The sequence below is a fragment of the Rhipicephalus microplus genome, chromosome 3 (genome assembly GCF_043290135.1).
Source record: "Rhipicephalus microplus isolate Deutch F79 chromosome 3, USDA_Rmic, whole genome shotgun sequence".
Classification (NCBI taxonomy): Eukaryota; Metazoa; Arthropoda; class Arachnida; order Ixodida; family Ixodidae; genus Rhipicephalus; species Rhipicephalus microplus.
Genome location: NC_134702.1, coordinates 65,516,067 through 65,530,654, shown reverse-complemented (window position 1 = coordinate 65,530,654; position 14,588 = coordinate 65,516,067). Strand labels below are relative to the sequence as shown.

Below are 14,588 nucleotides of genomic sequence, written 5' to 3'. Positions count from 1 at the left end.
ATGCAGCTTACACGTTAAATTTGTTGAGTGAAAATATCTCTAGTGATGTTAAGTTGAACAGAGCATCAAACGATGACGGAAAATTAAAAGAACACGAACTGATGCTCTCTATCTACTCGGGCATCAGTTCGTCTCTCTCTCTCTCTCTCTCTCTCTCTCTCTCTCTCTCTCTCTCTCTCTCACACACACACACACACACACACACACACACACACACGCACACACGCATGCACGCACAAAGCGTATACACTTCGTGCAAGCCATTTACTCGCAAAGTGATTACTCGCACAGAACCATCAATGTTAGTAATACTGGTTATAAAGCTGCTATTTACCAACAGATAATTACAACGTTGGCTATCCGCTGTTAGGTACAATAGTGTAATTCAATAATGCATGCGTATTATTTGACTCAGTGCATGGCACGTTACGCCATGGGTACTTGAAGAAATATGTTGCATCTTACTTTCTCTTTTCTTTTAAAGTCGAAGCGACAAATGAACCCCTTCAATGTTCACATACCTGTCCACCAGGCAGCACGCAGCCCACGGCGACAACCTTGCAGGGCGAGAGGCGGCCGTCGAAGAAGGCCCTTCCTACCAGGGTAGGAGAGCCGCCTTCCAGTCCACCGAACACAGCGCCTTCGGTCGAGCTACAACGGTCCTGGCACTGGTGCCAACGCTCCACCGGGTACCCAGGCGTGTTGCGCACCTGGTATCGGTCGGTGGAAATTATAGGACGCAGTCGTATCGGCCACAAATGTTATACTGATAAAAGAACTTCGGATTGTCCCCAAGCTTCTCGGCATTCGCCCATGATTGTGTAAATATGAGTGGCCTGATTATTGTGGTGTTGTCTGGCGGAGACAGATATCAACCAGGCAACCACAGAACTACCGCAATGTTCAAGCGTGTTCTTCTTCACTACAATAGGTATTTTAAAGCGTGGCATATTTGCGATTGCGTTATTTAGATCTTACAAGTATACAGGAGGTCCCAATGACCACGCAGGGCTATGGAAGAGGAACAGCGTTACACGAAGGAAACTAGTGAATTTTTGTTCCCAGTATACTGTAGCAGCCAGTACTATGTTTTTGTTAATGACATATAACTAATTAGTCCTAATTGCATTTGTAACTGAATGGGTCACATTGGTGCCACTACACTCCTGGAGTGTAGTGACACAAATGAAGGCCGTCAAGATAGGGAGCCTGTTGAGGACTTTTAATCAGGTTCAAAGGCAGCGTTGAAACCCGGCTACGACAAGAACATTTAGTTTGTTTTATACGTTCATCCCTTGGTAGCGGTAATCGTATTACGCTATCGAAAGAATAACTAACGGGTGATTTTCTAGTTGTGCCCGCGTACAAATACTCACGCATTTATAAACCCTCTGTAACAGAAAATTTAGAGCCCGTACGGAGGCTTGTACACATGAGGTTCATTCGTTAGTTGCTATGGCACGGTCACTCAATAAGAAAAAAAAATTGGTCCCCTAACTGCGTGTTTTGCTGCAAAGGTAGTTGAAAGACGAGTATTTTGTCTGGACGAACTCAGTGAGTAATGACGGCATCTGGCAGTAATCTAAGGAAACGAACGCAGAGCCACATGCAGGTGATAGCACCATGCTGTTTTAGCGAAGCATTGGAGAAGGAAGAGGAATAAACGCTTATTTTCGAAGCGGTGTAGGTTCCGCGTTCACCTTAGGTGGGAGGTCTCCTCATTCCAGGAACCCTCTGGCCTTCGCTGACTTCTTGGCCCTGGCGACGAAATGTCGTTGTTGGTACAGGTCCTCCAAGGCGAGCTTGGCCTCCCACGTTTCGAGGTGTTCGTTTTCTTAACCAGCGTCGCAGGTGTTAGACGGAGGTGATAGATCTGTATTTGTATTGCATGGACACTCGAGAATCAGATGGGCCAACTTGTCAGGTACAGCGCAAATCGGGCTAACATATTCATGTAAAGTTGGGTACAATCGGCGCATTAGTATGCCGTGTGTGTATGTCTTGCTCTGCAGTCTTCTAGGTAAGGTGCTGTCCTCTTTGTTGAGCTTCGAGTGTGGTGGTGGATACTCTCTACGCGCCAGACTATGGTGTTGCAGTACTGCAGAGGAAGTCTTAGGTACAGACTCAGCCTCTGCGGACACAGTCCTGGCGTCTAGAAAGCGGAAAGGGGTAGCCCGGTAGGCGTGATCGCGGGCCGCGGAATGGGCCACCTCGTTTCCCTTAGTGCCGAGGAACCCATGTCACACAGGTGAACGGCATCAGTGTGCTTCGGCACTTCAATATGTGTGGACGAGCAGCGGAAAGATTCTCGCCAGAAAGGAAGAATCCGCTCCGGTAGTGCGCATTCGCACTGCGCAGGATGTTGAAAAGTAGTGTGATCCACACCGCCAATTTCTATGTGTTTATCTTTATCTTCAAGATGGCTCACTCACCCCATGACGTCAATCACTTATTCAAATGATCATGCAGATATCATGCTCACATGTTTTCACTTAAACATTCGCTCGGCAAGGCATCAAGAGGACGAATTATCGGTCCCTTTAGATGCTATGGATTTTCAGTTTGACATAATCATGTCAACCGAGACGTGGTATGACTCAAACAGCAACATATGCGAACGTAACGGGTATCGCAGTTTCTTTTTTTATAAATATAGCTACACGTCAGGGTGGTGGTGTGGCTATCTTAGTTCAAAACGAAAGAAAAGCTGAAATTATTGCGGAAATCTGCACCATTACGAGCGATATTGAGTCATTATGTATACTATCCCACCAACAAGTTTTCTGTGTTGCATATATACCACCAGACGGAAACTCGGCTTGCTTCATCGGTCATTTGGATAAGATGCTAGCCTATGTAAATGACAATAGATATAAATTAATACTTGGGGGTGACATTAACGTAGACATATTGCAACCTTCCCGTAATCGAGCGGCCCTTCTCAGCACTGTTGAATCAAATGGCTATACGCTTTTAGGAAACACTGCGACGCGCGCCCCTCTTGGCACAGAATCATTGCTTGATGTGTTTATCACAAATATGAGCCCAGAAAGCGTGATATCAGGAGCCTCGTGCTCCGGTATCAGCGACCACTTTCCTATTCACATGCTCGCAAGAACATCAGTAAAACGTAAGCTGCAGGATGCAGAAGCAAAAAGAACAACTCAGAAAATCACCGTTGAAGCATGCTTTCCTTTCAAAGCTTCGAAAAGAAGACTGGGAAGAAGTGAGACGTAGTGAAACTGCAGATGCAGCTTACGAGGCATTTATTTCCATTTTCAAATGCATGTACCATGAGCATTTTATTCTAATAACGCAGACTATAAAACAGGGTAAGGGTCGTAAACCATGAATAAACCGTGAATGCTTAAAACGAATTAAACAAAAAACGAGATTTTTAAAAAAGTTTCTTAAGAGCAGACTGGATACGGACTTTGGTATCTTTAAGCAATATAGAAATAAGCTAACCTGTTTTATAGAAGTGAAAAGAACAAATGTCTGCATGACCAGTTCCACAGAGAATACTGTAATCAAAGAGGAGATGTATAGAAAAAACTAAATAAAGTGTTACACCGTACGCAACCGCCGTCGACTGTCGATGATCTCGTTATAAACGGTAAGCGCATATGCGGAAAAGAACTTGCTGAAGCATTCAATAAGTTATTTCGGGATGCAGTCAGTATCGTACAGTGCATTCCTTTTGCAACCTATGATATTAATGAAAATAAGCACAGTATTTATTTAGAGCCAACGGATGAACACGAGGTGCGAAGTATTTATGCGTCTTTCAAAAACAGCAGAGCTAGGGATATTGACAATATACAGATCGAGCCGGTAAAGTTTGTGCTTGACATCTTTGCTCCTTTGCTTGCTCACATATACAACCTTGTAATAGCAACGGGGTGTTTTCCGAAAATGATGCAGATCTCTAAAATTAGTGTCCTGCACAAAAAGGGCGATAGGAATGAGTGGTCGAATTATAGGCCAATTTCTGTATTGCCAATATTTTCGAAGGGCCTTGAGAGGATTATTCATAAACGAGTAATAAAATTTAGTCACGCTTTCAATTTAATTAAAGTGTCTCAGTATGGCTTTCTCCACGGCAAATCAACTGAATCTGCATTACTGACCCAGAAGGAAATTATTCTTAAGGCTTTTGAATTAAAACAGATATGTGTAGGCATTTACATTGATTTTTCAAAGGCGTTTGACCGGATTCAGCATGCAACCTTGTTAGAAAAACTTCAACTATATGGTATTCGCGGCACACCACTGCTTTTGATAAAATCCTACTTGAAGCATAGGTTTCAATGTGTCAGCTTAGGAACGGCAGTTTCATAGTTACAACAGGTAGTCACTGGCGTTCCGCAAGGGAGCATATTGGGTCCTTTATTGTTCATTCTTTACATAAACGACATAATCACTATCAACAAAACACCAACTTATGTAATTTACGCTGGTGACACCAGCCTATTTTTCACTGGAAAAAATTTGCAATGTTTAACAGCTGAAATAAATAACGCCCTTGAAGACATACAAAAACGGAGCAAAGAAAACGCGCTGTTGATGAATGATCAGAAAACAAAGGCCGTTCTTTTTCACCCGCGTCAGCTTTCAGTCACCATAGACAGTTCCTTATTTTTAGGCACGGCACCTATAAAATTTGTGAACTCAATAAAAATTTTAGGGCTGTTCCAAAAAAATATGTCCTGGGACGATCATTTTGACCACGTTCAATCTCACGTAGCTAAGAGTGTGGGTACTATTGCAAAATTTTGACAAATTCTTCCTGTATCGATAAAATTCATGCCCTACAACACGCTTTGTTTATCTTACATAAATTATTGTTTTTTAGTGTGGGGAAATTCCACACAAAGAAATAACCATAAAATATTTATGTTACAAAAAAGGGCTCTTCGATTCATAGCTAACGTTGAATATCATGCACATACAAAGGAATTGTTTCATCGTTTTAACGTTGTACCCTTAGAACAATTTTATGATTGAAAGATAGCTATCAGATATAAAAAGTCTGTTTATAAAAATCAGCATAACCGTTTAAATATTGCTAATTTAAGAGGAAATGCTCCTTTCTATTCTCTCCGCAAACTAGACTTCTGGAACATCCCCTTTTGCCTAACTGAATACGGATGACAAATGTTACAGTATTCTTTGCCTCACTTGCTAAATACACTCCTCTGAAGTGAAATAGAAGTAGAGAAATCTGGTATAATTCATATTAAAAACACTTCCTGTAACCAATCTCCGTAACACACACACACACACACACACACACACGCACACGCACACGCACACGCACACACACACACACGCACGCACGCACACACACGCACGCACGCACACACGCACGCACACACACACACACACACACACACACGCACTTTCCACTTCCTTCAAGTTCGCACTTTCCTTCAAGTGCATTAGGCATTTGAAGGACAATTCCCTCGCGCTGCTACCAGCCGATAAAGACGGTGGCTTTGCGGTTATGCGTAAATCATTGTATCGAGCGAAGGCGTCAGAGGCCATCAATTCTGTATTTGATACTCATAACAATATTTCGTTACAAAAAGTGCGAACTGCCGCGAAGAAGCTATGCAAAACCTTTAATCTTGAAGGCCTGGTTAGATCGATCGAGAAGACAAAAAAAGTGGATCTTGATATCTTTTTCACGGCAAAGACGCATAAAGTTGAATGCCCTTTCAGAGTGATCATCTCAGAGAATGAATCCTGGCAAAAGTGCATCGCGTTATTTCTACAAAAACATTTGAAGTTGATATGTCTTGACGACCCCTTTTTGGTGAAAAAGTCGGAACAAGTACTAGACTTTCTTGCAGGCAAGGAAAACGCAGACCTTTTAGCTTTTTCGATCGACGTTAAGAACCTTTATTACACCCTCCCTCAGGCAGAGTTGATGACGTGTGTATCGGAAGGTATAGACAGAGTAGGAGCGGTTGATTTTCAAAGTACTGCCGGTCTGTCGAGTGATCAGTTTTTAGAGCTCCTTTACTTTTATCTTAACTCGACCTATGCTTCGTGGAATGGAAACACTGTAAAACAAAAGAACGGGATATGTATAGGTTCCTGCATAGCCCCGTACCTGAGCGACCTGTTTTTAACAAAACGTAACAAGGTCCTTGACGAACGTATGAAGCACACTGACGTTATTGCTGTTTTTAGATATGTAGATGACTATATGATCGTTGCCAATAATGATCATAAAAATTTTGACGCAGTTGTCACTGAAACTCTAACCATGTTCTTGACAGTGTTATCTCCCTTGGTGCTGACGCATGAAGTACCACAAGACAATTTCGTAAGATTCCTTGACCTCGGGCTGTATTTTTCGCCAGCAAGAGTATGCTGGAGCTATGAACCGCGAGGGAATAAACCGGTTCTTTCGTTCATGTCCGCTCATTCGAAATTAGTAAAGCGTGCGGTGATAAAATCCTGTTTTCAGAATTCACTGATGAAGTCATGCCACCACAAGCTTGATGAGAGCTTGTGGGCTCAAGCAAAACGTTTATTGAACTCTGGCTACCCCTTGCACTTGTTGACCGCTGTCGCCGAAGGTATAAGCAGGAAAGGAAGGGCAAACGGCAAAAACCAGACAGCCGCCACTAAGGCAGGCAAGGTTGCTGTAGTGCCTTACATGCATGCCATTTCGCATAACTTGCGAAGAATAGCAAGAAAGGCGGGTGCGGATGTAGTGTTTTCTGCTCCCAAAAAGTTGCAAGGAATGTGCAAAAAGGTCAATGCAGGAAGTAGCGGGAAACAAGATTGTAAGATTAAGCAGCGGGAGAAATTTGTGAATTGTTGTTGTGGTGTTGTCTATAGCACTCCTTTGACTTGCGGTTGCGAATACATAGGCCAATCTGGAAGGTGTGTGAATGAAAGACTAAAGAAGCACAAGTACAATGTAGAAAGAGCTGTGTGTGGTAATTTGGCCCTTCACTGTCAGAGGTGCGGTTGCGTCCCTATGTTCCAAAACACCCGTATACTCTTTAAGGCCCGTGACAGAACCACACGTGAAATTATTGAAGCTTTTGAAATAGACAAAATGAAATAAAAATGCGTGAGTGTGGCTTCCATAGCATTATCATCTAAAGAAAAGAAGTATCTGGAATCTTCACTTTGACGGGCTAGTGTAGATTGTCGCTATCGGTGATGACACGTGCATGGGCTGTGCTGTATTCTTGACGTGACTTTATCCAGGTTTTATCGGTCTACTGTTGTATAAACAGCGTGTGTGATCGCAAATAAAACATTAGTTGCAAGTTAGCGCTGTGTGTGTGTGCATCTCTCCTTTGTGTGTGTCCTTGTCGTGGTGCGCTATACCAGTGAAAATTATGAAGAGAGATATATTACGTTACTTTTGTTTGTTTGATGTTTGCCTATAGTTTTGGATTAATTATTGGGTCAAATTATCTCTAACGATTGACTATTGGTGTGACTATCGGTACGATTGAATGTCGGCACGAAAATCTACACATACCCTGTATCATTATAGTCATAAATATTGTAGAAACAAGGTTCAAAGTGTTACATTAAACATTTTTACTCATTTCTCTTTTTTAATGTGACGTGCTGGTATGATTTCGTGATAGTATTTGTGTTAGTATTTTTTTCTTATGTATGTAACGCGCTAGTTGTTTTTTGATAGCATCATCACATCCTTGAGTGTCTTTACTGTATGCCTTTTATTAATAAGGGGGCTTGGGCTTTCCTCAAGCGAATTGCTTCGCTTTTCGCCCAAGCTTACCCAAATCTTCAGGATGTAAATAAAAACTGATTTAATTTGAATATTTGGATTGCTTGGGTGGACACACGACCTTTGCTTTAGTTTCGCACGGATGCTTGAGAGTCTGTGAATACCACAGCTGCATCCAAGCACGTTGTAGTAGCTGTAGGGCAATTGACACCTCCTCTGCAGTTTCTGAACTTCGGGTGTGTACTGTGGCAGATGCGGGCTCTACGCCCCGAGTATCAATGACGCTCAAAGCATAGGCGTATCTACCAGGATACTTGGCTGCGTCTATACATCTGGCGTCCAGATCTTGGCTGTGATTTCGTCATAGAGCATTCACTCGTGCCTGCCTTCTTTCTTTGTGATGTGTGGGGTGCATATTGTGGGGGATTCATGCAATGCGGAAAGATTCGCGGGTGTTTGGCGGAATCCGTTCTTTTCGGAAACACCCGTTTTTCCGCTCATAGTGTCGCGCTGTCAGCACAGTGTAATAGCCATTGCGGTCTTTAGAATTACGTACCTATGCATTTGGTAAATAAAGAAACAGACTACCTATATAGTACGTAGTGATATTGCGCTTCAAATATTTGCGTAATATTCGTTTTTTGATTGACAAGGTTCACAAGTATAAACGCTGCCACCAGATCGATACAGGTGAAAGGTTGGACAGATGGACCAACAAATAGGCAGACAGAGCAATCATTTTACGTTGAAGTATCCCAAAAAGAAGTGTTCTTTAAATTCAGCAAGTTCCACTGCCGAAACAGCGAAGTTTATGCCCGTCCTTTATAAGGGTATATCGTATTTCTTATATATTGACGCGCGTATGTGCCAGTGGCGGTGACAACGAAGCAGCGCGAGTGTCCTTGGCCAAGAGAAGAGACGAAATAGACGTTGAGGTCTTTTTCCTGTGATCAATAAAGCGTATTTGTTCGAGGTTCTTTGTGTGCTCGTCGATCCCGCGTCGTCACACTGGTGGAGGTGCTGGGTAGTCTTCATTCTTGGCACCCCTTCGCAGACCCGACATTCGAGCCCGGAATCGCCACCATGCGTCGACACACCAGTCCACCATTTCAGTCGCCGTCTGCTAGGCCTGGCTCCTGAGCTCAATCCCTTGCAAGAAACCGCCAGCAAACGCTTGCCTCCTTCAACCACCATGGCCACTGCAGCTCCAGTGCACATGACACTACAGAATCCCATGATTCCTGATTGTTTTCATGGTGAGACTTATGAAGACGCCCAAGACTGGCTGGACCAGTTCTAACGCTGTGCGAAGTACAACCAGGGGGCCACCCTAGAAGACAAGCTCGCGAATGTGTACTTCTACATGAAGGACAACGCCCAGACGTGGTACATCAACAGGGAAAGAAGCTTGGCTACGTGGGACGACTTCCGCAACCAGCTGGTTGACACGTTTACCAGTCTCGACAGAAAGAAAAATGCGCAACGCCTTTTGGAAGTTCGATTTAAAAAACCAAACGAGAGCGTTGCTATGTCCGCCGAAGACATGGCCCGTCTTTTCAGCAGGGCAGATCCCGAGAAGCCGGAAGACAGGAAGCTGCGATATTTAATGCGAGGCGTGAAAGAGCAACTGTTTGCTGGGCTTGTGAGAAATCCCCGAACCACAGTAGCTGAGTTCACGGAAGAAGCCACAGCTACTGAACGGGCCCTACAGCAACGGTACCGCCTGCAGAACCCGGTCAACTTTCGAACGAGTAGTCCTGTTACGGCTGTGGCGAGCCTCTCCGACAATGACAGGACTCTGCGGGAAGTCATCCGGGAGATTTTGAGGGAGGAGCTTCGGCTGCTTGGTTTAATTCCAGCAACCGAACCGACGCCGGCACTGTCTTTTGTCGCTGATGTCCGGGATGATGTCTGTCAGACTCTCTCTTCATCCGGCTATGGTGATGTGCGACGGCATCTTACTTATGCTGATGCAGTCCGACGCCCCGTCGTTGTGCCTTCGGCACAGCGAACTTCAATGACTGGACCACTACCAACCCTGCAAACACAGCCACTCTCAGCGCCGACCACTTTCGCAACCTCACCGATTCCTCCGACAAGACGAATGCCGTATAGCCAACATGCCCCACAACGTGGCCCCACAACGTGGCACAATAGTGAGTCTCCACTTACCTACCAGCGTCGGAAAACCGATTTGTGGCGTACCGCTGACCGTCGACCGGTATGCTTTAATTGTGGTGAAGCTGGGCACGTCTACAGAGTTTGCCGTTATCGCGGCGCTCTGTACTCGAGATTTCTTCGCTACCCTGATTACATTGCGTACGACGATCGACGCTTGTACAGCGACGCTCCTGTGAACACACCGCCGCAGAATCCAGTAATGCCCAGATCACGTTCTCCATCTCCTGCGTGGCACAGATCGCCTAATCGTCGCAGTTTTGCCGACGTCACCAGGGGCAGGTCCCCTAGCCCGCGACGGGGAAACTAGACGCAGCGACCTCGGGGAGTAGGGTTGCCAATAATCGAAATTCCGAACAGCCCCCATTGCAGACAAATGACAGCTCGAAGCCATCGATACCGAAGAAGACGACAGCAACGACTAATTCGACGAGTGAGACAACTGCCGACGTAACCGACGTTATCAGCGCTGACCTCGTCGTTCACATTGACGGCCACCAAGTGACGGCTCTTGTAGACACTGGCTCCCACTTTTCTATAATAAGCCTACAGCTAGCCGAAAGACTAAGGAAGGTGAAAATGCCATGGCATGGACCCAATATAAGAACTGCAGGAGGTCATTTGATGACACCGGTTGGAAAGTGCACGGCCCGAATTTTCATCGCTGGTTCCGCCTTTGTCGCCACCCTCGTCATTCTTCACGGGTGCTGTAAACAGCTCATATTGGGAATGGATTTCTTGTGCGAATACGGGGCTGTGATTGACCTCCACGACAGAAGCGTAACGTTCACTATAAGCTCGCACACTGCTACTGATGAGGAACCCCAGCCACCTCATTTCCGTATTGCCGATCACGACGTCATACTGCCGCCACGAAGTTGCTCCCTCGTATCCGTGCACTGCGACATCTTAAAAAACGGTACTGGCATCGCTGAAAACATCAAGGGGCTCGTATTCACTAGCGGCATTTCTAATGCCAGAGCTGTCGTCACTGTTGTTGACGGATGCACTGAACTCTTGTTGACGAATTTTAGCAGAGAACGCCGACACATAGCAAAAGGCACAGTTATTGCCTATTTCGACGAACTCGCTCAAGTAGAAGGTTGTCATTTAGGGGAGGAAGCAGCAGCGTCTACTATCACTACACCGACATCTGTCGATGTTAGTCCAACGTTATCTCCCATTGAGCGAGACCGCCTTCTCACGCTGGTCAACAAGTTCTACGGCTTCTTCTCATCCACACCAAGAGTTCGTCAAACGGCACTAACGAAACACCGCATCATCACGGATTCCGACGCCAGACCCATCCGGCAAAATCCTTATCACGTCGCCCCAAGAGAGCGTGAAGCAATTCAAACACAGGTGAAAACGATGCTGGAAGATGGTATTATTCGGCCATCTAACAGTCCTTGGGCATCACCAGCAGTACTCGTCAAAAAAAGGACGGCAGCTTGCGTTTCTGTGTCAACTATCGGATGCTAAATCAGATCACAAAAAAAGACGCCTATCCTCTGACGCGTATTGATGATTCATTGGATAGACTACGAAACGCACGCTACACTCTTAAAAAAAGTTTGTAAAAAGGTAGCAACTGCAAGCGAATAGGTAGTAACTGCAGCAGTTACTAACTTTCTTTGACCATTACTGTATTTAGAAAATAATGTTTAACGATTTCGAGTACTTCGTACTCAACTATGGGAGACCACTTAGCCGTCCCGCTAAAGGAACAAACGCTACCCTTTTGCTACCTGTTTACTACATACGTTAGTAAACAGTTACTAGCTGCTACCATTACTAACATTTTGCGACCTCTTTACTACCTACGTTAGTAAGCAGTTAGTAACTAAAATTAAAGAGGTAGTAACTGCAGCCGTTACTACCTTTCTTGCCCCGTTACTACCTCTTTCGTACAAGGCTTTTGACTATCTAATCCAAAATAGTGTGTGAATGCGATTCTAATCATTTATGAGAGGAATCGTCTCAACGTACTATCATTAAACGGAAAAATGACGAAGAAGGTATACATAGATCAAGAAAATACATTTCGTTCTAAATTACTCAACCGAGATACGTAAACTTCATTCTGATAGTCTAAACGGAGAAGTACAAGTTAACGAACCATAATCAAGTGCTACACGTGCCGTAATAGACAATTACAAAAAACTTAGTAAATTACAACAAACATTAACAAGACCGACAAATCAAAATAACCAGATGGTCACAATTAGCCTCGAGGACAGTCACAGTTATTCCACTGCGGCGTGTCTCTAAATATCATCATTGTTTTGCCGCGTCAAACCCCCAAAATGATTATTACCTTTTAAACGCTGATATATTAGTCATGTGAAGCATTAAAATGCACTGAGAATGAGTTCGGTACCTTGTATCGACCACTATGCATAATGCCTTTTTGTGGCCATTTTATAATAAATAAATATAACATATAATGTTTTATAAGTGAGGCTGATTAAAGGTCTTGTGCTACATCACCAAGCACACGTAACCAAGTAGTACAATATAGTGCTATAGGTTTATATTTCTTATAATTCCTCCTGAAACGCAAGTGCTCCTCTGTGCCAGACATGCCCCTGCGAAGTAGGGGCTATATATACCCCTCGCTAACTTCTTACTGCATGTATACGTGAAAAATAGTCGACTCCACTTTCGGCTTCGGCGGTAGACGGACGTGTGATGGCTCGATCCGTGCGAGGTGCTTCGGCGGCCGCTGCTGGCCGCGGTGTTAGGTTCCCTTCTGCACCATAAGATTACCGGTTTTTGTTGCCTTTATTGCCGTCGGGTGACAGTATGGAAGAGTGTGTGTTTCTGCACGGTGATTCGGAAAAAATACCATACCGGTTAGAAGACTTTCGGGCCCCGTTGGAAGAAGTGGGACTCATCAAGGCGATCACTGGCATTGGAGCCTTTCAGATGAATCACATATGACTGGTGAAGATGCGAAGCAAGGCTGAGAAAGATGAATGATTCAAAACAGGTGGGCTCCAAGTCAAGGGTGGCCTCTGTGCTATCATCGACCCTAACCAACATGATGTAATTGTGAAAATCCACTGGGTTGACTTTGCCGTCTCGAATGAGAGCATTCGACAAGCGTTGAGTGAGTTTGGTGAAGTTCTGGAGGTTTCGAACGACACGCTGGACCGTCGCGGGCTTTGAACACGCGACATCGACGACGAGGGCGGTGCGAGTGAATCTGAAGGAAGGTGTGGTGCTAGAACATTTGCCGCACCTTTTTAAGTTTGGTGGGGGGGGGGGGCACCGTTGTGGTTCCGAGTCGGGCACCGCTTTGCCTAAGGTGTCACATGCAAGGACATAGACGACGAGACTGCCAGACTCCCCGCTGTGGAGTATGCCGAGCGTTTGGACATGAAAGTCAAGATTGCGTCAGGAGTTACGTCAGAGTTACGAACACCGCGCTGCCAACAGACGACGCCCAAGATAATCTAATGGGCGCCGAAGAGGCTGAGAAGTTCGCTTCTGGCAGCAATGCCATGGGACCCGACGCCACAGTTCAGGCAACTGGAGAAGAGACAGTCGACGCGACAACGCAAGAAGGCAAAGACACAACGAAAGAATCCGAGGAGTTGGCCGCAACAGGCGGCCAGCAGGACATTCAAGAATCGATGGAGGAAGATATGGGTACCAGTGGCGAAATCGCTATGCCAGAAGCCAGCACAAAGTCTCCGGAAGTGACCACGGGACGAGGCAAGCGTAACCGAGTGGAAACCACGGAACGCAACCTGAAACGCCCGGAGCGTCTATGGCATCGGGTCACGGGCGCTAAGAGTAAATAATATGCCCTCGAAACCCGGTCGGCGTCATCGTCGCCGGTTCGGGGACAGGATCGAGACGTGTAAGACCCCGGTGTTCCAACTGCACGGTGTACGAGACACGGTAAGCGCAGCATTGTAGTTTTCATCTTTGTCATCCATGGGTAGCATGACTGCGCCTTTACGCATTGGTACGCTGAATGTACGTGGTCTAGGAACGCGTCGCAAACTGTACCAGTTGAAACGCTTGATGCAAGAAAAAGACCTTGACTTGCTCGCGGTCCAGGAGACTAAAGTTAGTACTGAGGACGCGACTGATAGCTTGGTAGCAGAATTTTCATAGTGGTACAATGCGTGTGTGAGCTATGCAGTGGGAGCATCAACCGGATGTATTATTTTTGTCAAGAACTCTCTTGGTATTGTAGTGGAAGAGGTCAAAAGTTGCCTACATGGGCGTTTTGTTTTGTGTGACTTTTGTTACGGGAACACTAAATTTAGAGTTATCTGTGTATACGCACCTACAAATTCGAGAGACAGATGTTTGTTTTTTCGGGAAATGCAAGCGTACTTTGAATGTCAGAAATGTGCGATTCTGTCGGGTGACTTCAATTGTGTTTTGGCCCTAGAAGATTGCCCTATGTACTGCTAAATTAAGTGATGGAAGCGTTGGTTTGCTTAGAGATAGCCTTAATAAGTACTTTATATGACGTAGCTCCGTTTGCGAAGGGTGGCAGTCGCCAACACTTCACACATTTTCAAGGTTCGAGTCACACACGACTAGATCGAGCATATGTTTGTTCTGAGATAGTACCTTTATGTCAGAACTATGACGTTTATGCTGTTTTCTTCAGTGATCATCGCTTAGTCTCGTTTGAGATAGGTATAAAGTGCAAAAA

At 45.2% G+C, this 14,588-nt stretch overlaps 1 protein-coding gene across 3 annotated transcripts in view; it reads right to left on the bottom strand.

Annotated features, from left to right (window-relative positions):
• LOC119174193 (uncharacterized) overlaps positions 1-14,588 on the bottom strand; it is an 82,622-nt gene that overhangs the window by 20,041 nt on the left and 47,993 nt on the right. For 2 of the 3 annotated variants that reach the window (XM_075889685.1, XM_075889686.1), the window contains one exon: positions 522-710. The exons of the other annotated variant lie outside the window; for it this stretch is intronic. In XM_075889685.1, the coding sequence (XP_075745800.1) occupies positions 522-710 (189 nt within the window). The remainder of the gene's footprint in view (positions 1-521; positions 711-14,588) is intronic. 3 annotated transcript variants of the gene reach the window in all.